The sequence below is a fragment of the Geotrypetes seraphini genome, chromosome 2 (genome assembly GCF_902459505.1).
Source record: "Geotrypetes seraphini chromosome 2, aGeoSer1.1, whole genome shotgun sequence".
In the NCBI taxonomy this organism is placed as follows: domain Eukaryota; kingdom Metazoa; phylum Chordata; class Amphibia; order Gymnophiona; family Dermophiidae; genus Geotrypetes; species Geotrypetes seraphini.
Genome location: NC_047085.1, coordinates 381,568,508 through 381,596,084, shown reverse-complemented (window position 1 = coordinate 381,596,084; position 27,577 = coordinate 381,568,508). Strand labels below are relative to the sequence as shown.

Genomic DNA, 27,577 nt, shown 5'->3' with positions numbered 1-27,577 from the left:
AGGGAGAACAAAAACCAGGGAAGAGGGGAGAAGGGCTACTGCAGGATAAGGTGAGCAGGCAAGAGGTGCTGGTGAACAGGTGGGAGGTAAAAGGAAGGGAGAAGGCCTACTACAGGACAGGGGGAGCAGGGAAGAAGTGCTGCTGGACAGGGGTTGGTAAAAGGAAGGGAGAAGGCCTACTGCTGGACAGGGGGAGCAGGGAAGGGGGTGCTGCTGGAAAAGGGGGAGGTAAAAGGAAGGGAGAAGGGTTACTGCAGGACAGGTAGAACGGAATAGGTGCTGCTAGATGGGGGAGGTAATAGGAAGGAAGAAGGACTACCGCAGGACAGGGGGAGCAGGCAAGGGGTGCTTCTGCACAGGGAAGGATGGGAGGGAAATGCTGCTGCTGCACAGGCAAGTGGGGGGAGGGAGAAGGAGAGGGGGCCACAGAGCAAACTTGCTATGCTTTGGGGGGAGGGGTGTTCTGGGGACAGGCAGAAATCTTGGTTTGCTCGGGGGGAGACAGAAGGGGGCCATGGAGAGAGACAGACAGAAAGGCAGGCAGGCATGGCACCACAGAGACAGGCAGGCAGGGGGGCCACGGAGAGAGACAGAAAGACAGGCAGGCAGCGCATGAGAATGAAAGACAGACGCACACAGACAAGACAGAAAGCAAGAAATACAGACAGACAGGGGGCCAGGGAGAGAGACAAACAAAAAGAATGACAGACAGACAGGGGACAGACAGACAGACAGCAGACAAGGAGAGAGAGACAAAGAAAAAAAAAGACAGACAGACAACTAGCGGCCAAAGAGGGAGAGAGAAAGAAAAAAAGAAAGACAGACAGTGGCCAAGGTGAGAGAGAGAGAAAGAAAAAAACACAGACAGCTCACATGGTAAGTTTTCATTAAATTTTGTGATCTGTTAAGTCTACACATCTATTCTAGCACCCGTTAATTTAACGGGCTTAAACACTAGTGAAAATATAATTCTGCTTGGAGCTAAAATATGTAGCATGATATAGTTAATGTTACTGGAGTTATGAATTTTGAATTTGAATTATTGCCTGACCCAAGAGATTATTAATTTTGATGGACTTAGGGCTCCTTTTACTAAGCTGCGATAGCGTTTTTAGCACACGCAGAATTTTAGCACGTGCTAAACCCACGCTACGCAGCTAGAACTAACACCAGCTCAATGCTGGCATTAGTGTCTAGTGTGCGTGGAAATTTAGCGCGCGCTAAGCATGCGCTAAAATCACTAGCGCAGCTTTGTAAAAGGAGCCCTTAAAGTATGACTTTATAATTCTGCTTGGAGTTAAAATATGTAGCATGATATATTTCGTTTTGTTGGAGGTAAATTATTTAAGTTTGTTTGAAATTATGGACAAAGTAAAAATGATTTCTAACTGGGATTCTGAAAAGTTTTGAGGCCAGCACTGCTTTAGTCACCTTCAGAAAGTGTTAAGTACACCTATTCAGATGCGCTCTCAACAACCATGTGCCTAAATATGCCATGTGCTTAGCTCTCCAACTAGGCCATGCGGTCTTCTAAGGACTTTTCAATCAACATTTGTGAGTAAATTTAATCATTTGACCTTAGCAAAATTTTGTCTTGTGTGGTACTATTTATTATTTATTTTATTTTATTTTAATAATTCCATTTGTGTGTCGCTCATACCTATACAAGATCTAGGCAACATTACAGAGGAAGAGGTTAGAAGAGGGTAGGGAGGACTATGGAGGGCAGGAAGGAGTGGAGAGAAGAGAAGCATGTAGAATATTTATTAGAAATTCCTAACTTTACAGATAGGAGTACCATCTATGTAAATGATATCTAAATGAGTTAAAGTAATATGTATAAAGAAATAGAAGGAAGGAACCGTTAAACAATAGAATTCAGGAAAATTCAGTTAATAAAATAAAAACAATAGGGGTAAAAACAATGGAATAAAATTTAAAACAATTCATAAACTGGGGGGAAAAATGAAATAAGTCTGACAGAAATCCAATTTCCTGAAGCAGCTCTATTGCCTCAGCATATTTTAAATAATCCCAATGGTAAAAGTCCAGATGGGACAGATATCAGCTTGGGCTTTCCTGCTGCTGCAGCCCCGACTCATTGCTTCCAGGCAGAAGATGCACAGAGATAGAATAATCAAGTGCTGGGCCACACTGCTCTCGGTGGGCAGCGGATGCTCATGGGCAGCTCCTGAAGAATACAGCACTCTGCCTCTATCGGCAGACAACTGGAAGGAGGAATCCAAGGCATGACCCCCACTCCATGGATTCGGAGATACCACCAGCCCCTCTCCAATAAGAGAGAAGACGCCGCACCATCCTAGGCAACAACCAGCAGTGATCAACCATGCCTCCACTAGTCCCACCTCTAGCAATGATCTCCCCACAGTGATCTCCAGTCACCACACGCAGGTAGGAAGGGCGTCTGCTGAAAATTAACCGTTCCAGGCCTTTAGGTTAGTAGACAGTTATGCTGTGATTCTATAACTGTCAAACTCCTCCTATCCAAGATGTTTTCTGACTCACTCGAGTGAAAATTAAAACAAAAAAGTATAGAACCCTATAAAACTATGAATAAGGTAGATGAAAGGAACAAAATAAGTAGAAACCAACAAAATAAAACTAAATATAACTAAAATCTTAAAAATATAAGAGAGGGACACTGAAGCTCAGGTCTTACTCAGGTAACATTCTAGAATACTTCATCCTTGCTAAATATTATCCTTGCTCAGTGATCCTACTTGGTTTACCTGCTTGATTTTAATGCTTTTAAATAAATTTTCAGTTTGTTTATAAATGTTCTGAGTATTAGGCCCTCTTCTATCAAACTGCAACAGCAGTTTTTAGCACAGGGAGCTAAGCTGAATGGCCCGCGCTGTTCCCGATGCTCATTGAGTTCCTATGAGCGTCGGGAGCTGCACAACTCATTCAGAGCGGCTCCCCATGCTAAAAACTGCTATCACAGTTTGATAGAAGAGGGCCTTAGTTCTTGAATAAATATTCACATATATTATACTTAATATATACATATCAGAGCTAAGTTTAATCAAGTGAGCTTCTTTCCCCAAATTAATAGTTCTTCATAAAATATATTTCTCTGAGTCAGAGCAGGATATATTTTATTGGTGGAGATTCATCCTAATCAATCCATCCATTTAATAATAATTTTGTAACACATGCATCATATTTTTATAGGGTTGGGGGCACAAAAAAAAGCATATTTATCTTGCTATATGCTATGAATGTGTTAAAAGTGTGTCTCAGGTGATGGCGTTAAAGATGCATCTCAGGCGATTTTGTTAAAACCGTATACTGGCAGGACTGGGGCTGCCAATACATGGTGTAAGTAAAAAAAATATACATTTGAATGGTTTTCTGGTAGTTTTCTAACCCCCAATGATGCTTATGATGTGCTACAATACGGCAAGTCTATGTTTTGCGTGTCTATGATGTAGCTTTTCTTGGAGCATGCAAACATTTATATCTTGTGAACTTTTCTGCTGTGGGGTGCCGCAGGGCTCGGTGCTTGGACCCGTGCTCTTCAACATCTTTATAAATGATCTGGACATTGGTACGATGAGTGAGATGATTACATTTGCGGACGATACGAAGTTATTCAGAGTAGTGATGACACAGAGGGATTGAGAAGATCTGCAACGTGACATAATCAAGCTCGAGAAATGGCCATCGACAGGCAAATGAGGTTCAACGTGGATAAGTGTAAAGTGATGCATATCGGTAACAAAAATCTCATGCACAAATACAGGATGTCCGGGGCGGTACTTGGAAAGACCTTCCAGGAAAGAAACTTGGGAGTTCTGATCGACAAGTCGATGAAGCCATCCGCGCAGTGCATGGCAGCGGTGAAAAGGGTAAACAGAATGCTAGGAATGATTAAGAAGGGGATCACGAACAGATCGTAGAAGGTTATCATGCCGCTGTACAGGGCTATGGTGCGCCCTCACCTGGAGTACTGTGTCCAGCACTGGTCGCTATACATGAAGAAGGGCACGGTACTACTCGAAAGGGTCCAGAGAAGAGTGACTAAAATGGTTAAGGGGCTGGACGAGTTGCCGTGAAGTTAGAGATTGGAGAAACTGGGCCTCTTCTCACTTGAAAAGAGGAGACTGAGAGGGGACATGATTGAAACATTCAAAATACTGAAGGGAATAGACTTTGCAGATAAAGACAGATTGCTCACCCTCTCCAAGGTAGGGAGAATGAGAGGGCATGTAGAAAGATTTACGGTCCACTAATCAGTTACATAAACAAATATATGCCTGTTAGTTTCTAGGGAAGACCATAATATCTCATCCAGGTTCAGCTTTCTTGCGTATTTACACGACCAGACCAAGGCTAATGAGAAATACTTTTATTATGAAAATAGAAAAATATAATTCACAAGCCAGCAGCAATATCTAAATATTGTTCACAAAATATCTGAATACATGTATGAAACTCAGTACATAATTATCACAACACACTTGCTAGATAACTAAGTAAAACTAATTCTTACACACACTAAACAATTCCTTATAATAATAATTCCTGATTAGCAGCAATCTATTACAGTTATCACCGAGAGTAGCTTTACAAGCATTAGCCTATATCACAATCGGATGCACTTATCTAACCCCAGCTGAAAGATAATAGAATTCCGTATCCTCACCATCCAATTAGGCCTTGGAACAAAAACAGGTGAAATGGAAGACGTTTCTCCTCAGATATAGAAATCCTTCTGTTACAGGAACAAGTGTTCGTCAGCCACTGGTGCAGCTATAATTTATTGGCAGCAAAGGTTTCCTTGATGTGATGGAATTCAGATCTGTTTAAGATCCCATTCACCCTCTCTCAGGCAGAGAGTCACACGAGGTAACTGTTCAGGTCTTAATTATTATAAAAGAGGTGCGTGGAGAATACCTGTGATGAGATGTGAGTTCACTTACATCCCGGCACAGACTAAATTATAATTAGCATCTTTTCACTTGGATCTCGTCAGATGACTTCTCCGGACCAATCCAGAAACAGAACTTAGATGAATAGCCTTTCTGTATAAAGTCTCATACAGGCTGGGAGACACAGGCGCTTTCGATAGATAAGCACAGCATAGGAGTATGCCTCCTCCAAGATTCACATGGGAAGATCACATAGGCATAACTGGATGTCCTTGACTAGAATACAGTTCTGGTACATACCCAGAATGCATCAGGCAGAAATAGCAAAGATGTGTTCTTCTTTCTCTTCTTGCAAGGTTCATGCTGGAAAGATTTCTTGCAGACAATGGATCAGGCTTAATGATGTCATAGAGGCCTAACCTTCAGTGCAAATAAGGAAACACCCCTACAGGCACTCTCTAAAGTTGAAAGGGGATAGATTCCATACAAACGTAAGGAAATTCTTCTTCACCCAGAGAGTGGTAGAAAACTGGAATGCTCTTCTGGAGTCTGTTATAGGAGAAAACACCCTCCAGGGATTCAAGACCATGTTGGACAAGTTCCTGCTAAACTGGAACGTACTGTGACAGGGAAGCTCCTGTCCCAGTGCCAAGAACTACAAAACCCAGCATACACCCTGTCCTGAGCCCGAGAAAACCTGGCCCGGAACGGGGCCAGCCAACACAACCAGGAAGGGAAGAGGGAAATCGGGCCATAGCAAAGCCCAAGAGTCAGAGGAGGAGGGCAGTTGACACTAATTACTCTCCCTATGGCTCCTTTCCTCAGGTAGGGAAACTAAGGTCCAACCCAGGAGGGGGTGGGGCTAGCCCTCAGGAAAGGCAAGTTAAAAAACCTCTGACACCACTTGAAAGGGAGCAATCAGGAAGCACAGGTGAAGCTACTGCTAATCAGCACTCAGCAAGGAAAGCTTGCAGCTACCAGGGAGGGGTGGTGCCTCAAGCCAGGACCCCATCCTGGAAACAACCTAGCAGGAGGGGAATTGAGAGCCCGGGGAGGTATCTCACTGTGGTGGACCAACCTTGGAGAGCAAAGTCCAGAGAATGGCCAAAAGCAGACACGGTCAGTACAGACCTGACCCCCAGGCAAGGAGGTAATTGGCAGGCAGTGTCTGAGGATGCCGGGTGGGGGAATAGTCTGAGCCAGGAACCTTTGAATTATGATATGAACAGTATTAGTGAAGAAGGTGAACTTGGAGAGGACATGGAGATAGGGGAAGAGTACGACTGAGAGTTCATGCTAACGTTCCCCAAGAATCCAGTCCAGGATTAGGAATCCTGAACCAAGCCCTGCTAGAGGAGGGCAGAAGTAAATTGCTGTATGAGGAAAAGAAAGCATTACCAGCAACTTTGAGGTGCCTTCTTGAGACCTGGAAAGGAAGGAAATTGATGTGGTTTTCTGCGGGGAACGGCTTCCCCAACCAGAGGTATTCAGCAGAAAGCCAAACTTTTGTGGTTTTTTCTTTTGTGCCTCAGTTTGTTTGGACTTACATTGAATAATGAGCCTGGAGGCTCCAGGTAAAGCCTAAGGACTTGAGCATTGTTTGAATTTTCAGAATGTGCAAAGCTGAATGTTTATTCCAAGCTAATTTTTTTTCTTTAAAGAAACTTTAATAAACTTGCACTTTTGTTCTCAGAAGATCCGTTTCCGGGTTTTCCTTTTCACCAGCCACATAAAAGGCGCTACATTAAATCTACTTGTGGTCTGGGCCCGGCTTCCCACCAACCTAGGAACCGGCCCGGCCACAGTACGCAGGTGAGGCTGGATGATTGTCAGTTTGAGTTTGGACCTAAACATTCTACCGAGTTATTGTTAGTATCCGCATTGGACTTCATATGTAAGGGTCTTGATCATGGAGATTGTTTCTTCATGATCTTTTTGGATATATTATTTGCATTTGATACAGTGAATCACCAGATTTTAATGTTGAGGCTGAGATCCTTTTCTGTCTGATAGGACTTTTTGTGTAGAAGTGGGTCAAGGTCATTCTGACTGGTCCACCCTTATTAGTGGAGTCATAGGCATCGGAATGGGGGGACCACAGGGGCCATGGCCTCCCCAAAAATTGGCACTGCCCCAGCCCTCTTCCCTCCCTCCCCTGTCAGGCTCTTCACCCGCAGGATCAAGTTTCTTCTGCCACTCAGCGGCAACGAGCAGGAATGCACTTTGGCTCCTGCAAATTCTTGCAAATCATGAGAATTCATGGGAGCCAGTCAACAAGCTGCTCAGTGCTAAGCAGGAGCGCCAAAGCATGTTCCTCCTCATTGCCGCTGAGTGGCAAAAGAAACCCGAATCCACGGGTGAAGAGCCTGACAAAGGAGAGAGGGAAGGGGGCTAGGTGCAGAGCCTGACAGGTGAGAGAGGGAGGGAGGGAGGGAAGGGGGCTGGGTGCAGAGCCTGATGGAGAGGCTGGGTGTAGGGGGTAGGGAGTTGGAAGTTGGGAAGGCAGGGAGGACAGATGCTCAGGGTTGGGAAGACAGATACTGTACATACTGGGAGAGAGTTGGGAAGAACAAATGCAGGGGCTAGGGGGTAGGAAAGGAGGAAAAGAGAGATGCTGTACAGGTGAAGAAACCATGGTACGTGTCTGATTTTGAAAACATGAAGAGATATGTGACACAATGTAATGATGAGAAGACATTATACATACCAATGGTTTGCAACCTCACATATAAAGAATTGGACTGAAAACAGTCTATTGTCTTTAAACTATTTAAAAAAGACATCGTATTCAAACTTGAAGAAACCATAATAGGACATGAACACATAGAATAATGCAGTTAAAATAACAGAATAAAATTATTTAGTTTTATCTTGCAGTCGAGTATAGACACTAATATACATGCTCCATGCGATGTGTTATGGTTAAAATTCATATAATGAAAAGCTAGGCACTAACTATAATGGATTTGAATGAAGAATATTCTCATGTAACAGCCAGCTTCAGCTTCAGTAAGATGTTATCTCACTGATTTACCATACTTCATTCTATATAACTTCACGATTTTAAGGTCCTCAGCGGGCCACCACACACTCAAACCATCTCATTGTGTGGGGCTTTATGCTCCCATTCGTCATTGGACCCATCTATATTTCATGTGTGCATGTATCGCAAATATTAATTTTTTAGAAATTTTTTGAATAAATATATATATGCTAAAAGTACTTAGCTTGTAGATTCGACGCTAATCGGGAGGGTAGAAACATCAATCACCCAACATGTTTCACCCATGCAACTCAAGGGCTTTATCAAGGCTCCCTCTCCCGTTCATAACCGTTTTCTCCCACCATCACGTCAAAACGAAATGCATCTTTCCAGCGACATTGTACCGCTGCTGTGGCGCCTTGCTGAAGAGCTTATGAGCACATTTAAATATTTAAAAGCCTTTAAATGTTATATTATGATATTATTTGAGAAACTTGCCCAGTATTGATGAGAGGGGGGTCTTTTGTGTTTTGTTCTATTTTGAAAGTATTGCCCCCTCAAGTGGACTGTAATTTAAAATCCCCGGTCTGTTTGGATCAAAGATGTATGTATGGCATAAAGTGAAGGAGAGAAAAATAGCAAACTGATAAGGTGTCCCTGGATACACAGTTAAGAGCACAGTCAGAATGAAGTGCAGCCGGAGACTGGGAAAGATAGTTTGAAAACCAAAATCACCAGATAACAAAGGTAGATGAAATGATTTTATTTTCAATTTAGTGATTGAATTGTGCCAATTTTGGGAATTTCCATCTGCTGTCTATGTTTTGCACTGTTCAGGAAGAAATGCATTTGTTTCTATTTCTCTGGGGTTGTACTGCATGCAGAGTTTTGAATCTTAGGGTTTTGTTTATATATATTAGTACTTTTAATTTATGATCACGTGTTTGCATAGGGGTTATCTGTGTTCTGGTAGGAATGAATGTTGAGAAGCATACGTACAGTGTGCTTTGTGTAGTTTAATTTTGTGATTAGCCATTTTGTATTGTTAATAAGATTATATTGTGTGTATATATGATAAATGAATGGAAAAATTGTATTACAATTAGTACTATTATGGGAGTGGAGTCTGAGGCAGAGATTGGGCAGGCTCTGGGGTGAAGCTTGTGGGCCCCCCAAAACAAAAAAGCATTCTACTAACTATGAGTGGGGTATCTCAGAGTTCAGCATTATCAGGTGGTCTGTTTAACATCTATCTATTACCTCTCTGTCAGGAGTTGAAAATGAATAAAGATATTAAAAAAAAGAAAGATATTTAAATTGTTTGGCAGTAAGCATTTGTTTTAAAAAGATAAAATAAAGCTATTTATATTGCTAAAAAAAAAAAAAAATTTAGTGCATTGGGAAGCCATTTTAGTTTACATGGCACTTTAATATTAATCAGCTTTGGGGAATGAGCGATCGTGCAGAAAACCAGGTGGTGAGCTGTTTTTCTGATCGGGTTGGCAGACCACAGCTAAGAGAAGGTATTACCTTTTTGATAGATTGTAGTACCCGCAATGGTCCTGCAGGAGCAGGCAACAGAGGACATTCCTTTATTCAAGGTCTAGTTTTGCATTTGATTTCTCCTTCACCTATGAACTGATTAGGAACCCCCTCCTTCCTAACAGCCTGCTGCTTGATATCCTTTTGTCTGGGCCCCAAGCCCACCCTCGCTCATGGAATCATAGGAGTGTTTACATGGTCGGGCAGGGATTTTCCAGAAAATTGTATCCCAACTTGCATGCCAGGATTTATATCTGGTTTCAGTGGTGTAAGTCATTGCACTCAAATCTAGGTGTGAAATTCTGTGACCAATATTATTCTATAAAGAACACTCATCCTAGAGCACACTTTGGGCGCCCATATTTGGGCACAATTTACTGAATCCAGCTCTTTATCAACATAATTTTGGTTCACCACATATATTTCTGTAGTTACTGTGGCTTTTTAGTTTGTATGGCACTGTTAATTACAGGATGTTTATATTTATATTAATATAGTTTCTTAGATATTATATTCATTGTAGTTTTCATACAAAATGATTTTTGTCTTGTTTCTGTGTTCCTCTACAGACAGTAACTTCATCCTTGCAAATGCTCAGGTGGCTAAGGGATTTCCCATAGTGTACTGTTCAGATGGCTTCTGCGAGCTTGCTGGATTTGCCCGAACCGAAGTCATGCAAAAGAGCTGCAGCTGTAAATTTTTATGTGGTGCTGAAACAAATGAACAGATGACACTTGAAATAGAAATGTCACTGGAGGACAAGAGTGAATTTAAAGGAGAAATCTTGTTTTATAAGAAAAATGGTAAGTTGCTTTTTTTAACTGAATATTTTTAGACCTAAAAGGATGTCACCTGGTTGTCAAGTTGAAAAGGTTGTTTTTATTGGTATGTACTGCTGCAGTCCCATTTTAGATAGAATATAGAAATCAGAATCAAGACATTCAGGTTTGGACATGTAGATTTCCTGCAGTATTTTTAAAAATGATCTACTGATGTAGAGCCTTTTCTAAAATACATGCAAAAAGTCATATGTATCTACTGGCTACATGCAACAGCATCTATTTTACACACATCAGCATCTAAAACATCAACAAAAACATCTAAGTGTCAGCACATGTAAATTGGTATTTTAGAACATAAATGTGTACTTGTATAGGTCTAGCAATAGTCGCTAAACCAGTTTCACTGATTTAGCAACTGACCGAATTTGCTGACCCGATGTACAAAGTTTCAAGTTTATTAAAATCTTGTTATACCGCCAAATTAAATTCAAGGCGGTGTTCAACCATTATTAAAAGTACACACAGTGGCGTACCAAGAGGGGGGCGATCTGCCCCGGGTGCAGCCTTAGGGAGGGTGCACAGCCTGCCCGGTTCCCATCGTACTCCCTCCCTCCTTACTGCCGCCCTCCTTACTTAAGGTGACCAACCGTCCCGTTGTCCCAACCCACCGCTTTGGGACGCCAAAATGTCCCGTTTTCAGGGACAACATCCCGAAGCTGTGCGAGGGGACAAGGGACCGGCGATTGCTTCCCCTCCCGCACTAAAGCCTGCCTCCCTCCTTCCCTCCCTACAGCACCGAAATGGTCAGGGGGGGCCACCAGGACTGGAATCACCCTCCCTATTCTCAGGGCCAGCATTAGGGGATGGCAAGGGGCACCGCGATCCAGGCAGCTCTCTTAGCTGCCAACAGCCCTGCCTTCGGCTGCGCCGGTAAAGCTAAACTGGATGGTAAAAGCAAAGAGAGACGCCGCGGGACTTTTCCACTTGCCTGCATCGCTCGAAGTTCTGCCACTCTCGATCCTGCCCCCTCTGAAGTGACTTCCTGTTTTTGAGGGGCGGGATTGAGAGCAGCAGAACAACGAGCGATGCAGGCAAGTGGAAAAGTCCCACGGTGTCTCTCTTTTACCATCAAGTTTAGCTTTACCGGCGCAGCCGAAGGCAGGGCTGATGGCAAGTAAGAGAGCTGCCTGGATCGCGGGGCCCCTTGCCATCCCCTAATGCCGGACCTGAGAATAGGGAGGGTGATTCTGGACCTTGCAGCTCCCCCCTCACCATTTTGGCGCTGTAGGGAGGGAAGGAAGGAGGCAGGCTTTAGCACGGGAGGGGAAGCGATAGCCGGTTACCGGCGCAGCCGAAGGCAGGGCTAATGGCAGCTAAGAATCACCTCCAGTCTTGCAGCAGCACTGGAACACTCTGAGGAACTTATATACCATTCAGGCCTATTAAGTTGGAGAAAAGAGGGGAGGTACTGAAATGGGATGTGGGAAGATGGTGGGTTGGCTGGCTCAGGAAAGGGAAGAAAGCTGCTAAATCAGATAAGGAAGAAAAAAGGAACACAGGAAGATGCTGGACATGGAGGTTGTAGGGTGAAGGGAAAAAAACAGACATGATGTGAGTAGAAAGATAGGTGGGAGATGCTGGTCACGGGGTGGATGCAATAAGAAGAAAAATGAGGTTCTGGATATTGTAGTAGTAGGTAGATAGGGGGCATGCTGACACAGAAGGAGGGAGAAGGAAAAGGGAGAGGCACAAGAGATGCCAAGTCCATGGGAGGGAAGGAAAGGAAAAGAGATACCAGACCATGGAGAGGGAGGGAGAGATGCCAGGGCATGGGGGGGAAGGAGACAGATGCCAGACCATGGGAAAGGAAGGAAGGAAGGAGAGAAAGGAAGGAGAGGAGATGCCAGATAATGGAGGGGGAGGGGGAGTTGGAAGGAGAGGAGAAATATGCCAGGGCATTGGGAGAGACAGGAAACAAATGCCAGACCAGAGGGAGAAGAGATGCCAGAGCATGGAAGGAAAGAGATGCCAGGGCATGGGGGAGGGAAAGAGATAGAGATGCCAGACCATGGGGTGGAATGGGAAGGAAGGAAAGGAGAAAAGAGAGATTCCAGAGCATAGGGAGACAGAAAAATGGAGAGGTGGTGAAGCTGAAATGAATCATGTACAAAGGAGAAGGAGGGAAGATACCATATGGAAGAGAGAGTGGGCAGAGACACTGGATGGAAAGGGCAGAAAGGGCAGAGAATGGAAGGGGCGAGACAGAGGGTGAACAGTACATGGAAGGAGTAGAGAGAGGAGGACAGACACTGAATGGAAGTGTGGGGGAGAGGAGGGACAGACGCTGAATGGAAGTGTGGGGCCATCCCAGGATACCAAGGGAGCTCAGAGAGGTTCTGGCGAGTCCTATTAAAGACTTGTTCAACAAATCTCTGGAGACGGGAGTGATTCCTGGGGATTGGAGGAGAGCGGATGTGGTCCCTATTCATAAAAGTGGTCACAGGGATGAAGCAGGAAACTACAGGCCGGTGAGCCTCACTTCAGTTGTTGGAAAAATAATGGAAGTGTTGCTGAAAGAAAGGATAGTGTACTTCCTTGAATCTAATGGGTTACAGGATCCGAGGCAACATGGCTTTACAAAAGGTAAATCGTGCCAAACGAACCTGATTGAATTTTTTGATTGGGTGACCAGAGAGCTGGATCGAGGACATATGCTAGATGTAATTTACTTGGATTTCAGCAAAGCCTTTGATACAGTTCCTCATAGGAGGCTGTTGAACAAACTTGAAGGGCTGAAGTTAGGACCCAAAGTGGTGAACTGGGTCAGAAACTGGCTGTCGGACAGACGCCAGAGGGTGGTGGTTAATGGAAGTCGCTCGAAGGAAGGAAAGGTGACTAGTGGAGTCCCTCAGGGTTCGGTGCTGGGGCCAATCCTGTTCAATATGTATGTGAGTGACATTGCTGAAGGGTTAGAAGGAAAAGTGTTCCTTTTTGCAGATGATACCAAGATTTGTAACAGAGTAGACACTGAAGAGGGAGTGGAAAATATGAAAAAGGATCTGCAAAAGTTAGAGGAATGGTCTAATGCCTGGCAACTAAAATTCAATGCAAAAAAATGCAGAGTAATGCATTTGAGGATTAATAATAGGAAGGAACCGTATGTGCTGGGAGGAGAGAAGCTGATATGCACGGACGGGGAGAGGGACCTTGGGGTGATAGTGTCCGAAGATCTAAAGGCGAAAAAACAGTGTGACAAGGCAGTGGCTGCTGCCAGAAGGATGCTGGGCTGTATAAAGAGAGGCGTAGTCAGTAGAAGGAAGAAGGTGTTGATGCCCCTGTACAGGTCATTAGTGAGGCCCCACTTGGAGTATTGTGTTCAGTTTTGGAGACCGTATCTAGCGAAAGACGTAAGAAGACTTGAGGCGATCCAGAGGAGGGCGACAAAAATGATAGGAGGCTTGCGCCAGAAGATGTATGAGGAGAGACTGGAAGCCCTGAATATGTATACCCTAGAGCAGGGGTGTCCAATGTCGGTCCTCTAGGGCCGCAGTCCAGTCGGGTTTTCAAGATTTCCCCAATGAATATTCATGAGATCTATTTGCATGCACTGCTTTCATTGTATGCTAATAGATCTCATGCATATTCATTGGGGAAATCCTGAAAACCCGACTGGATTGCGGCCCTCGAGGACCGACATTGGACACCCCTGCCCTAGAGGAAAGGAGAGACAGGGGAGATATGATTCAGACGTTCAAATACTTGAAGGGTATTAATGTAGAACAAAATCTTTTCCAGAGAAAGGAAAATGGTAAAACCAGAGGACATAATTTGAGGTTGAGGGGTGGTAGATTCAGGGGCAATGTTAGGAAATTCTACTTTACGGAGAGGGTAGTGGATGCCTGGAATGCGCTCCCGAGAGAGGTGGTGGAGAGTAAAACTGTGACTGAGTTCAAAGAAGCGTGGGAAGAACACAGAAGATTTAGAATCAGAAAATAATTTTAAATATTGAACTAGGCCAGTTACTGGGCAGACTTGCACGGTCTGTGTCTGTGTATGGCCGTTTGGTGGAGGATGGGCAGGGGAGGGCTTCAATGGCTGGGAGGGTGTAGATGGGCTGGAGTAAGTCTTAACAGAGATTTTGGCAGTTGGAACCTAAGCACAGTACCGGGTAAAGCTTTGGATTCTTGCCCAGAAATAGCTAAGAAGAAAAATTTAAAAAAAGAAAAGAAAAATTTAAATTGAATCAGGTTGGGCAGACTGGATGGACCATTTGGGTCTTTATCTGCCGTCATCTACTATGTTACTATGTTACTATGGATAGGAGGGACAGACACTGAGTGGAAGTGTGGAGGAGAGGAGGGACAAATACAATGGAAGGGGGGGAAGAGGAGGGACAGACACTGAATGAAAGTGTGGGGGAGAGGGGGCAGACTGAATGGAAGTGGAGGGAGAGGGGTAACAGACGCTGGAAAGAAGTGGGGAGGAGAAAGAAAAAATGTCACATGCTGGATTGAGGGAAGAGGATATAGTTAGATACTGGAAGGGTTGAGGAAAGAGGTGGCGAGCTGTAGGTAGACAGTTAAAAAAAAGAAATTGATGAGAGGGTAGTAAGAACGTAATCTAGATGGATGCAGAAAATAAATTGAAAAGGAAAATGAGGGAAGAAAGGGATTGCAGAAGAGAGGTGTGGGAGAGGGAAGGAGAAGAGAGAGATGCCAGACCAATGGGGATGAAAGGAGAGATGGAAGGGGGAGTCATACAGTTTCTGGAAGGGACATAGAAGGAGAGAAGATGCCATATAGGGGCAGAGAGATGGCAGACAGTGGGTGGAAGGAAGAGAGTAACAAGAAGATGAGGAAAGTAGAAACCAGAGAAGACAAAGATAGAACAAAAATTTTCTATTTATTTGTTGCTTCATGTGTCACTGTTTCTGTGGTGTTGCATTGTATGCAGAGTCCAGCTTCTTGCTGGTTCAATTTAACCTTTGTCTATGTATTTCTATTTTATCCCCCCTTTTACAAAACTGTGGAGTGTTTTTTAGCGCCAGCCGTGGTAGTAGCAGCTCTGATGCTCAGAATTCCATGAGCGTCAGAGCTGTTACCACCATGGCTAAAATCCACACTACAGTTTTGTAAAAGGGGGAGGGGTTAGTTTGTGATGACATTCCATACTAGGCGAAGGTGTTTTCTGTGTTCTGTGTGTTAGAAGACATGATTTTCTGTTAGGATTGACGGTGTAGGATTGATCTGTACTAGTATGGCTTGTTTAGTTTTACAATGGGTGTATTGATGTTGTACTGCTCACTGAAGTATGTAAGATGCTGCCTTTTCCTAGGTACTCATGTGTGACGTGTGGCTTGTTACTAAAAATCATGTTTTTCGTACAGATGGGGGGTGCCAAAAAATGATGGGCCCCGGGTGTCACATATGCTAGGTACGATAGAGTAAACACTTTCAACACTGAATGTGAAGATGTCCAAAAATGTAAGACAGGAACAGCATAGACCTAACTCAATCCAAAAAATGAAGGAAAAAGCCTCAGAAAGGGCCCTCCCACCTCACCAAAACGACTCAAAGAGGTGGTTGAGCGTTCACGTCACTTGCAAAAAACTTTCATTATGTGATAAAGTCTTATGTTGTGCTGTAATGTGCCAACGAAAATTAAATAATAGAGGACTTTATCACATAATGAAGGTTTTTTGCCAGTGAGGTGAACGCTCGACCACCTTTTTGAGCCGTTTTGGTGAGGTGGGAGGGCCCTTTATAAGGCTTTTTTCTTCATTTTTTTGGATTGAGTTAGGTCTATGCTGTTCCTGTCTTACATTTTTGGACATCTTCATATTCAGTGTTGAAAGTGTTTACTCTATCATACATTGGTTTTTCATCACATCTGGGTTACCAGCGGCTATTTACATATGCTAGGTACACCACTGAGTACACATATGTAAAAGTACAAAGTACAGTGGAGGTTTGTCGTACGAGGACTTAACAGGAAAAACAGACGAACTGGTACAAGAGGGAAATGGTAGAACTACATTGTTTATAAAGAAAGTACAAGTGGAACGAGCATTAGAAAAAGAAACTGGTAGCAGGTAAATCAATCAGATTCAAAAGGATTGCATCCTTAACAGGATGGTTAAATGTTGTAAACTGTCCTTGAACAGGTAGGTTTTTAATTTGGACTTAAAGTCTGAAACAGACATTTCTACTCTTAATGGCTCACCATGTGGTTTTCCTTCCATTCGTATATTCTCTGCATCTGCAATGCAAATGACCTCATTACTATTAAAATGAGTCATCCGATTGATGGCCTAACATTGCCAAGGCATACACTAAATTTTGCTACAGGTAATAACAACCTAAAAAAAACAACAAGTCTGCTCAACTCTTGGCTCTCTCAGCAGCTCATGTAGCTAGAGTGGAGAATGTAAAAGCTAATTATCTCAGCTGGTGGACTTTGGATCCAGGGAATAGTCATTGTCTTAGAAGGTATTCTCTGGGATTGCCTGGTCTTGGATCTCATGGCCTCAGCCACAAACAAGAAAGTAAAACACTTCTACAGCTGATGATTCGAGCCCAAATGTTCCGAGCTGGATGCCATGGTTCAACCATGGCCAGAGGAGGGGCTGTTATATGTGTTCCCTCAGTGGTCCATAATAGGCTGAATCATCCACCAAATAGAAAATCATCCAGGTCCTGTGGTTCTCGTGGCCCCAGATTGGCCACGTCGTCCATGTTACACAGATTTTGTTCGCCTCCAGAGGGACAGGTGCTTCAAGTTACCAGTTCCTTTGGATCTACTCAGTCAGGTTCCAGTTCCTATAGAGCAGGGACCTCAAAGTCCTTCCTTGAGGGCCGCAATCCAGTCGGGTTTTCAGGATTTCCCCAATGAATATGCATTTAAAGTAGTGCATGCACATAGATCTCATGCATATTCATTGGGGAAATCCTGAAAACCCGACTGGATTGCGGCCCTCAAGGAGGGACTTTGAGACCCCTGCTATAGAGGATTAGGATCACTTTGGGCTTACAGCATGGCTCTTCAGCGTGCAGCCCTAGCAAAGAAAGGATACTCGATGGTAGTTGTTTCTACCCTCTACTCTAAGGCCTGCTGCGGTAGTGGCCTGCACCAAGGCTTGGAAAATATTTCAGCAATGGTGCATGCCTGGTTTCTGTGGTTCTGGACTCTTAACAGGCTGGGCTAGACAAGGGGTTGTTGGTTAGCTCCCTTAAAGTACAAGTCGCAGGTCTTTCAAACTGGGCCTCGGTCCTGAATGGCCTCCTCTTTCCTCCTGAACACATTTTTTTGCGTCTATATTTACCTAAGAGGATATACACAACATACCGGAACCCATCAGGCTATATGCTGGAAATGACGAGGGGAAACTGACAGGGTTGACGGTTAGTCTAGAAGAGGTATGCAGGCAGATCGATAGGCTTAAGAGCGATAAATCCCCAGGACCGGATGGCAACCATTCGAGGGTCATCAAGGAACTGAAAGGCACTATAGCTGAACTGCTTCAACTAATAGCCAATCTGTCGATCAAATCGGTAAAGATTCCAGAAGACTGGAAGGTGGTGAATGTTGCGCCGATCTTCAAAAAGGTTCAAAGAGAGATCCGGGAAACTACAGACTGGTGAGTCTGACCTCGGTACCAGGAAAGATGGTAAAGGCGCTGATAAAGGATTGCATCATTGATCATCTGAACGGACATGGTCTGATGAGGACCAGTCAGCACGGTTTCAGCAAAGGAAGATCTTGTTTACCAAACTTGCTGCACTTCTTCGAGGGAATAAACAGGCAGATAGACAAGGGCGACCCAGTCTACATTGTATATCTGGATTTTCAGAAGGCGTTTGACAAGGTTCCACATGAACGACTACTTCAGAAAATTGCGAGCTATGGAATCGAGGGTTAAATACTCACGTGGAGCATAGGAAACAGAGTGGGGGTAAATGGACTATACTTGGACTGGAAGAGCGTCACCAATGGGGTGCCGCAAGGCTCGGTGCTTGGACCCATGCTGTTTAACATCTTTATAAACGATCTGGACATTGGTACGACAAGTGAAGTGATTTAATTTGCGGCCGATACGAAGTTATTCAGAGTAGTGAAAACACAGGGGGATTGCGAAGATCTGCAACGTGACATAATCAAGCTTGAGAAATGGGCATCGACATGGCAAATGAGGTTCAATGTGGATAAGTGTAAAGTGATGCATGTCGGTAACAAAAATCTCATGCACGAATACAGGATGTCCGGGGCGGTACTTGGAGAGACCTCCCAGGAAAGAGACTTGGGAGTTATGATCGACAAGTCGATGAAGCCGTCTGCGCAATGCACGGCGGTGGCAAAAAGGGCGAACAAAATGCTAGGAATGATTAAGAAGGGGATCACGAAGAGATCGGAGAAGGTTATCATGCCACTGTACCGGGCCATGGTGTGCCCTCACCTGGAGTACTGCATCCAGCACTGGTCGCCATACATGAAGAAGGGCACGGTACTACTCAAAAGGGTCCAGAGAAGAGCGACTAAAATGGTTAAGGGGCTGGAGGAGTTGCCGTACAGTGAGAGATTAGAGAAACTGGGCCTCTTCTCCCTTGAAAAGAGGAGACTGAGAGGGGACATGATCGAAACATTCAAAATACTGAAGGGAATAGACTTAGCAGATAAAGACAGATTTTTCACCCTCTCCAAGGTAGAGGGAACGAGAGGGCACTCTCTAAAGTTGAAAGGGGATAGATTCCGTACAAACGTAAGGAAGTTCTTCACCCAGAGAGTGGTAGAAAACTGGAATGCTCTTCTAGAGTCTGTTATAGGGGAAAATACCCTCCAGAGAATCAAGACAAAGTTGGACAAGTTCCTGCTAAACTGGAACGTACGCAGGTGAGGCTGGACTCATTTAGAGCACTGGTCTTTGACCTGGGGGGCTGCCGTGTGAGCAGACTGCTGGGCACGATGGACCACTGGTCTGACCCAGCAGCGGCAATTCTTATGTTCTTATGGAGTGACTTCAAACTGGTTAGTCATACACTGTAAGCTCTTCTGTTCCTGTCTGCTCTGTGTCTTAGCCCTGTTCCCTTTTGGTCCAGCCTACATTTTAAAATAAATGCTTTCCTCTGCTTTTTCAGGAATGAATGCAGACTTACCTCTCCTACTCCCATCTCTCATGCTATTTAACTCTAGCCCCTCACCTGCTGCTCCTGGCTGGCTGGCTGTAGCCCCTCCCAAGCAGGTGATCTCACTAGCTTTGCTACCTGATCGAATCCCTCTCTGGGTGGTGTGCGACACATCGTACAAACAAGGAGCACATGCTTCTTAGTTCTTTCCTGCATGTGCCTCCTGAGGGCACCTCTCTATTCTCACTACCTCACTTCTTATATGTTTCTATTTCCTTTCTCTGTTCCTCTACTTATGGCTCCAATTCACTTTCTGATTCTCATACTCACTCTCCCCACTCATGTTCCCTTTCCCTTTCCTTTGCACATCACAAGTCCTCACTATCCTTGTCCTTTTCCTGTCCTCTCACCAGTCATCATATCATTTACCTTTTCTCCACTCTCAAGCTCAAACATTCTCTGCCTTCCATTCATCCATCACCTTTTTCTTTGAGTACTGCCCATCTTCGTCATTGCCATCATTGTTTACCTTTGCTTCGGTGCACTCTCCTACTTCTCCTTCTGTTCACTGCTGGGGATGTCAAGCCCAACCCTGCCCCTCCATGCCATCTGCTTCCCCACATGTATAAGCACCCTAACTTTATACCTGTTCCTTTTATTCAGTCCTCCTCTCTCCCTTTTTCATGTGCCCTGTGGGAGTGTCAGGGGGTTGTCGGGGGGTGGGCATCACAGGCAGTGGGAGGAGTGGGCATCTCTCCTGCTGGGAGTGTTGGGGAGGCTGTCAGGGGGTGAGGGACCCTGGCAGCAGAAGAAAGTGGGCTTCCTTCCTGCTAGGAGTGTCGGGGGTGGGGGCAGTGGCATGGGACCCCAGTTGTGGCAGTGGCGGCGGCAGCAGCAACAGGAGGGAGTGGGCATTCCTCCTGCCGATCTTGTACAGATTATTGATGGGGTGTCTGGGCAGAGGCAGGCGAGGTGTCAGTGGGAGGGGCGACTGTTCTTTCTGCTGCAACTCAGTTGATCAGGGCAGGGAGATCAGCTTTTATAGGAGAGAGGAACTGTGCTTAGTGATTGCTGTTCTGAACAAGCACCAGGCACAGTGCCTCCCTCTCTTTAGTGGCAATTTTTTGCACAAATAGCATGCATATAATTTGCATATTATTATGCTGAGAATCACCAATAAAATAAAAGTCACTCCCACTATGGGCACTACATTGACTCACTGGATTTTACTGGTGAGTTTTGAGACTATGACTCCCAGTCTGGTTCCTTCTCAGGAGTTCAGAGTAAACTCTTATTAACATGTGCTTTACTAAGTCCCACTATTAAGGGATTCAGTCTTTATCACACTCCAAACACCCCTCAATACATTTTCTTCAAGATAAGGTGGCTTACATTAGCCCCCTACTCACCAACTGTCTCACTTTGACAGTCTCTGTCTCTCTCCATTCTTCCCCCAGGCTCCTCACAGCCCTTTGCTGAGGAAATGTTCTTTCTCTGAGCTTCCTCTGCTCAGGTGAGTCTCTTCCTTCAGAATCTCTCTCTCTCTCTCTCTCTCTCTCTTTAAGTGGTCTGGAGCCTCTCTTGCCTTCTTAAATTACTACTATTAGTACTATTAATTATTTCTAGAGAACTTCTTGACAGCACTGTATAGGGTCACAGAGACAGTCCCTTCTAAACTGAGCTTACAATCTAAGCAATGAAGACAGACAAACAGGATGTCAAGGTAGGAGTTACTGTTAGAGGGAATGGTTAAACTGCTGGCTAGAGTGGTGAGCAGAGGACATAAGAGTTATAAGTTGAAGGACATAAGAGTTATAAGTTGAAGGCTGTCTCAAAAAGTGGAGTTTTCAACCTACTGTTGAACCAGGTAGGGCAAGGTGGACGGACTCAAGTATTTTATTCCAGGCACACAGGGCACCAAGATGAAAGGAACAAAGTCTGAAATTGGAAGTAGAAGAGACAGGTGCAGATAAAAGCAATTTGTCTGAGGAATGGAGTTCTCGGGGAGTTGTATAAGAAGAGACAAGAGATGAGAGATACTTGAAGGTTTATAGTAGGAGTTTGAACTGCATGTGAAGGTGGATAGGGAGCCATTGAAATGATTTGAGGTGGGGGTGAGGTGAGTGTAGCGATGGCAGAAGATAAGTCGTGCAGCAGAGTTTTATAAAGATTGCAGGGGTTAGAGGCGGTTTAGCTGGATACCTGTTAGAAATAGATTGCAGTAGTCTAAGTGTGAGGTTACAAGAGTGTGGACAAGGATCCGGGTAATGTTCTCAAAGAGTAAGAGGCAAATTTTGGTGATATAGTAGAGAAGGAAGCAACAGGCTTTAGCACTCTGTTGGATGCGGGTAGAAAATGATAGATCAGAATCAAAGACGACTCCAAGGTTACAAGCAGAGAAGACAGGAACGATAACAGTATTATTTATAGAGACAGAAATCAGAGGGAGAGGAGCAGAGAGTTTAGGCGGAAAGAAGAGTGTTTAGCTTCACGTGTTTAGTTTCAGGTGGCAGAGGGACATCCAGACAGGCTGAGACATTTTCTCAGATTTTAGGTGAAATCTCAGGTATAGAGATGTAGATCTGGGAATCATCAGCATAAATTGCTATGAATATCAGCCCCGATAGATTTAAACTAGATATACGATTGGTTAAGAGTGATCAACACACGAGAGAGAGAGAGAAAATTTAATCTCTATCAGTCATAATGAAAAGTTGGCTCCCATATTTTCTTCAATTTAAGTGGTCTAGAGTCTCTCTTGCCTGCTTAAATTACTACTACTACTATTAATTTTTTCTAAAGCACTTCCAGACATACACAGCACTGTACAGTACAGGGTCACAGAGGAGCCAGTCAGCAGTTTATCTGAGGAACGGAGTTCTCAGGGAGTTGTATAAATGTTCTTATTTTTACCTAGGTATATGAAATTTTTTTTAATGTCATAATGGTTCCTATTAAATACATGCTGCCATTTACCAAACCACGGTAGAGCTTCTTACCGGGAGCTAGTGAGATAAATACTCTGATGCTCATAGGAATTGAATGAGCTTCGGATCATTTACCTCATCAGACTGCAATAAGAAGGTATACCACAGTAACTGCACTCTAGTTCAGAGGACCATCAACGGTATGGCCTCTTTTATTAAGCTGCGCTAGAGGTTTGTTGTGCGGGCCAGCACAGTAAATGCTCTGATGCACAAAGAATTCCTATGAGCATCGGAGCACTTACCTTGCCAGCCTGCGTTAAAAACCTCTAGTGTAGAAAATGGCACGGTAACAAAATTCATCACTGTTCCCGTCCTCGCGGGAACCAGTCTTTAGGGTTTATCTCAAGCTCAGTCCTTCTTATCTGCGCGATGGGAACAGTGATGAATTTTGTCACCATGTCATTCTTTACTTTAGGTTAGGCAGTCAAGAATCAATTCCAGTCTGAGAGACCTTTAATAGTAAATATACAGTGCAATGCATATGTTTGTTGTATGAATAGGTGTTTTTTTTGGCATGTCTCTGCAGTGAGCAGATGGTGCTCACAGAGCATCTGTGCAGTTTAAAAATCTTTATTTTGCATTTGACAAATACCTTGTGTGAGACATGGGGGCTCTGCCAACTATTCAATGATTATCTGCTTTCCTGACAGTTGTTACTCTTTTTTCATTATCTGCCCTTTAGAGATAAAATTCCTTTGAGTAAATAGAATCTTATATGAAATTGATTCTCTGCCTATTGTATGTGCACAGACTGATGACTCACTTGCTTATTATTTTGTTCATAGTCACTGTAAGAAAATCTATAATAAAATCTTTCTTTAAATCTGTTAGCTGCAAATTAAAAATATAAAATGCATGATTTTCCCTTGAAATCATGTTTAAGTGATAGCTTTTATGAGGTATTGAGCAGAGCCATCTATATGATGGCATTTAGGATTTTAGACTATTTATTTTATCATCTGAGCACAATAAATTAAAATGTTTCTTAAAGCAGTGTTCCCAAACATTGGTGTAATAAGGGGGGAGGGGAAGACCGACCCAGGCACCATCTTCACAGGGGGGGCATCGGTGCCTCTCCTCCTCTCTTACTCTCTGCCCCCCACCCCCACCCCATGTACCTCTTGAAATATTCACCGACATTAGCAGCATTTTCCACTTGCTGCTCGCACTGACCACATAGAAACATAGAAATAGACGGCAGATAAGGGCCACGGCCCATCAAGTCTGCCCACTCCAGTGACCCTCCCTATCTATCTTTGCGGATAGATCCCACATGTCTATCTCATCTGGCCTTAAAATCTGGCACACTGCTGGCCTCAATAACCTGAAGTGGAAGACTATTCCAGCGATCAACCACCCTTTCAGTGAAGAAGAACTTCCTAGTGTCACTGTGCAGTTTCCCGCCCCTGATTTTCCACAAATGCCCCCTTGTTGCCGCGGGACCCTTGAAGAAGAAGATGTCTTCTTCCACCTCGATGCGGCCCGTGAGATACTTGAATGTCTCGATCATATCTCCCCTCTCTCTATGTTCCTCGAGTGAGTAGAGCTGCAATTTCCCTAACCGCTCCTCGTACGGGAGCTCCTTGAGTCCCAAGACCATCCTGGTGGCCATTCTCTGGACCGATTCCAGTCTCAGCACATCCTTGCGGTAATGCGGCCTCCAGAATTGCACACAGTACTCCAGGTGCGGTCTCATCATGGATCTATACAGTGGCATAATGACTTCAGGTTTACGGCTGACGAAACTCCTGCGTATGCAACCTATGATTTGCCTTGCTTTGGATGAAGCTTGCTCCACTTGATTTGCAGACTTCATGTCTTCCCTGACATTTACCCCTAAGTCTCTTTCTGCTTCAGTTCTTGTCAGGATCTCGCCATTTAGGGTGTAAATCTTGCATGGATTTTGGCTTCCCAGGTGCATGACTTTACATTTTTTGGCATTGAAACTGAGTTGCCAGGACCTAGATCAGTGCTCCAGTAGAAGTAGGTCATGCATCATATCGTCTGCCATTGCATCTTTGTCTGTTGTGCTTTTGCTCACTACATTGCTTAGTTTGGTATCATCGGCGAATAATGTTATTCTACCTCGGAACCCTTCTGTCAAGTCTCTTATATAGATGTTGAACAAGATCGGGCCCAGGACGGAGCCTTGTGGCACTCCACTTATCACCTCTGACATTTCGGAGGGGGTGCCATTCACTACTACCCTCTGAAGCCTACCTCCAAGCCAGTTCCCAACCCATTTGGTCAATGTGTCGCACATACCTAAAAACTCATCTTGCTCAGCAACCTGCGGTGTGGCACGCTATCAAATGCTTTGCTGAAATCCAGGTAGACGATGTCCAGGGACTCACTAACATCCAGCTTCCTCGTCACCCAGTCAAAGAAGCTGATCAGATTGGATTGGCAGGATCTCCCCTTAGTAAATCCATGTTGGCGGGGATCCTGTAGATTCTCCTCGTCCATGATCCTATCTAATTGGCGTTTGATTAGGGTTTCCATTAGTTTGCTCACTATTGAAGTGAGACTCACTGGTCTGTAGTTTGCCATCTCCATCCTGGAGCCTTTCTTGTGTAGTAGAATGACGTTAGCCGTCTTCCAGTCCATCAGGACGTTACCTGTACTAAGGGAGAGATTGAAGAGTGCGGATAGCGGTCCCGCCAAGACATCACCCAACTCCCTGAGTACCCTAGGGTGTAGGTTGTCAGGCCCCATTGCCTTGTTGACCTTGATTTTTGACAGCTCGCAGTAGACGCTGCTGGGTGTAAATTTGAAATTACTAAACGGGTCTACTGATTTAATCCATGTCTGTGGCTGAGGGCCGATTCCCGATTCCTGCGTTGAGAAGCAGTTAGAATGTGAAGGCAACATGAGTCTATCATGGAGCCCGGGATGGGCTCCGCGATCGACTCTCATTGCCTTTGCAATCTACTGGTCGGCCTTTTGAGCGCCCCTGATGTAAAGTATATGCATATTTAAATCTCTAACACATAGGGCCTCTGCTACAGATCCAGTGCAATTTTGGTGGCCCTTCTCTGGACCATTTTCATCTTTTCTATATGATTCTAAAGCTATGACCTCCAATTCTAGACATAATACTCTGTGGGTTGTCTCATGAATGATCTATGAGGGTGTGCTGAAAAGTTCTCTGTCCAACCAACCAACTTCCTAAAATTTGAGCATTATTTTGCCACTGTAGCTGAAAAGAGAATTATCTTACCCCCTCCTTTACAAAGCCATGCTAGTGTTTTTAGTGCCGGCTGCCGCGGTAATAGCTTAGATGCTCATAGAAATTCTATGAGTGTCGGAGCTGTTACCGCGGCAGCCGGCACTAAAAACGCTGGTGCGGCTTTGTAAAGGAGGGGGTTGGTTCATTAAGTGCCAATATGCAGAAATGAAATGCTATGTTTCAGCTAATGTAAAGATTTTTCATCAGTCCAGTATTAGGAAAAAGACCAATACCAATGCACATAGAAAATATTGATACACTTTGATCTTGATATGAGTGAATTTCTCTAATTTAGATTCAGAAATTGCTTAGCAGTGACTGGAATATTACCCAGTTCCTGACTTCATTCCTCTACTATTTTCTTTATGGGAAGGGGAATATTACAAAACATAAGAATTGTCATACTGGGACAGACTGCAGGTCCATCAAGCCCAGTATCCTGTTTCCAACAGTGGCCAACCCAGGTCCCAAGTACCTAGCTAGATCCCAAGAAGTAAAACAGATTTTATACTGCTTATCCTAGGAATAAGCAGTGGATTTCCCCAAGTCATCTCAATAATGACCTATGAACTTCTCTGTTAGGAAATTATCGAAACCTTTTTTATACCCCACTAAATTAACTGATTTTACCACATTTTCTGGCAATGAATTCCAGAGTTTAATTACACGCTGTGTGAAGAAATATTTTCTCCAGTTTGTTTTAAATCTACGACTTAGTAGCTTCATTGCATGCCTCCTAGTCCTAGTATTTCTGGAAAGAATAAACAAGCGATTCACATCTATCCTTTCCACTGCACTCAGTATTTTATAAACCTCTATCATATCATCCCTGAGATGTCTCTTCTCCAAGCTGGACAGTCCTAGCCACTTTAGTCTTTCCTCATAGGGAACTCGTCCCCATCCCTTTTATCATTGTCGCCCTTCTCTGTACCTTTTCTAATTCTGCTATATCTTTTTTGAGATATGGCAACCAGAACTGCACACAGTATTCGAGTTATGGCCATACCATAGAGCAATCCAAGGGCATTATAACATTTTCATCTTTATTTTCCATTCCTATCCTGGTAATTCATAACATTCTATTTGCTTTCTTAGCCACTGCTGCTCATTGAGCTTAGGGTTTCAACATATCCTCAACGATGACACCTAGCTATAGTTCGGGTTACTCTTTCCCAGGTGCATCACTTTATACTTGCTCACATTAAATATCATCTGCCATTATGATGCCCAGTCTCACAATTTTCACAATCCTCTTGTGATTTAACAACTTTGAAGCTCCAGGTATATATGTTTTCAGCAGCAAGGATTTTTTTTTTTTAATTCTTTATTCATTTTTTCATCTTACATCAAGTGTACAATCAATAAAACATTTGAAATTGAATACATCACTTGAATTTCTTTCTATTATAGCAATAAAATACCTAAAGTTTACTCTCTTCCCTCCCACCACTAATTCTATCCAAATATTCTTTTCTATTGATCTAAACTTTTAGTAACATTGATATCCCCCATCCCCATTTATACAAATGTACTATCCATGGAAAATGGCAGCAAGGATTAAATGGTCAACTTAAATAATTAAAAAATATTTTAGAGTAAACATTAGGCATGGATATGAGAGTTTATACACGAGAAAATATTCTATTTCAAACAGGAATGGCTTCTGTAATGAGTTCAAAGGAAAATATATGATTTTTAAAAAATAAGCAGCTTCATTAAGTTCTGTTAATGATCCCTGCAGATAATTTTTTGCTTTTAAACTAATGATTTCTTTTCAGAGAAAGTAGCATTACTGAGTTCCTACTGATAATGCAAGCAGATTTACATGAGCTGAACACCTGTGTTCTTCTAACTACTGAGTTTTCAAATAAGGGTTTTGGGTTTTTGATTTTTTTTGGGGGGGGTTATTTTTTTTTTTTTGGGGGGGGAGGATTTAAATGATATTCATACACCTGTCTGCATATACCTTCTTGGGATTGTGATTTTTTTGATATGTTGCAGTATTTGGGCTCGGTGGGATGGGGGTGGGGGGCGGGAGGT

The 27,577-nt window shown here is 43.8% G+C and overlaps 1 protein-coding gene across 1 annotated transcript in view; it reads left to right on the top strand.

Annotated features, from left to right (window-relative positions):
• Positions 1-5,894: 5,894 nt before the first annotated feature.
• Positions 5,895-27,577, top strand: part of KCNH8 (potassium voltage-gated channel subfamily H member 8) — a 346,041-nt gene continuing 324,358 nt past the window's right edge. The window contains exons 1-2 of the mRNA XM_033930671.1: positions 5,895-6,045; positions 9,990-10,223. Of these exons, the coding sequence (XP_033786562.1) occupies positions 10,094-10,223 (130 nt within the window). The 5' untranslated portion in view covers positions 5,895-6,045; positions 9,990-10,093. The remainder of the gene's footprint in view (positions 6,046-9,989; positions 10,224-27,577) is intronic.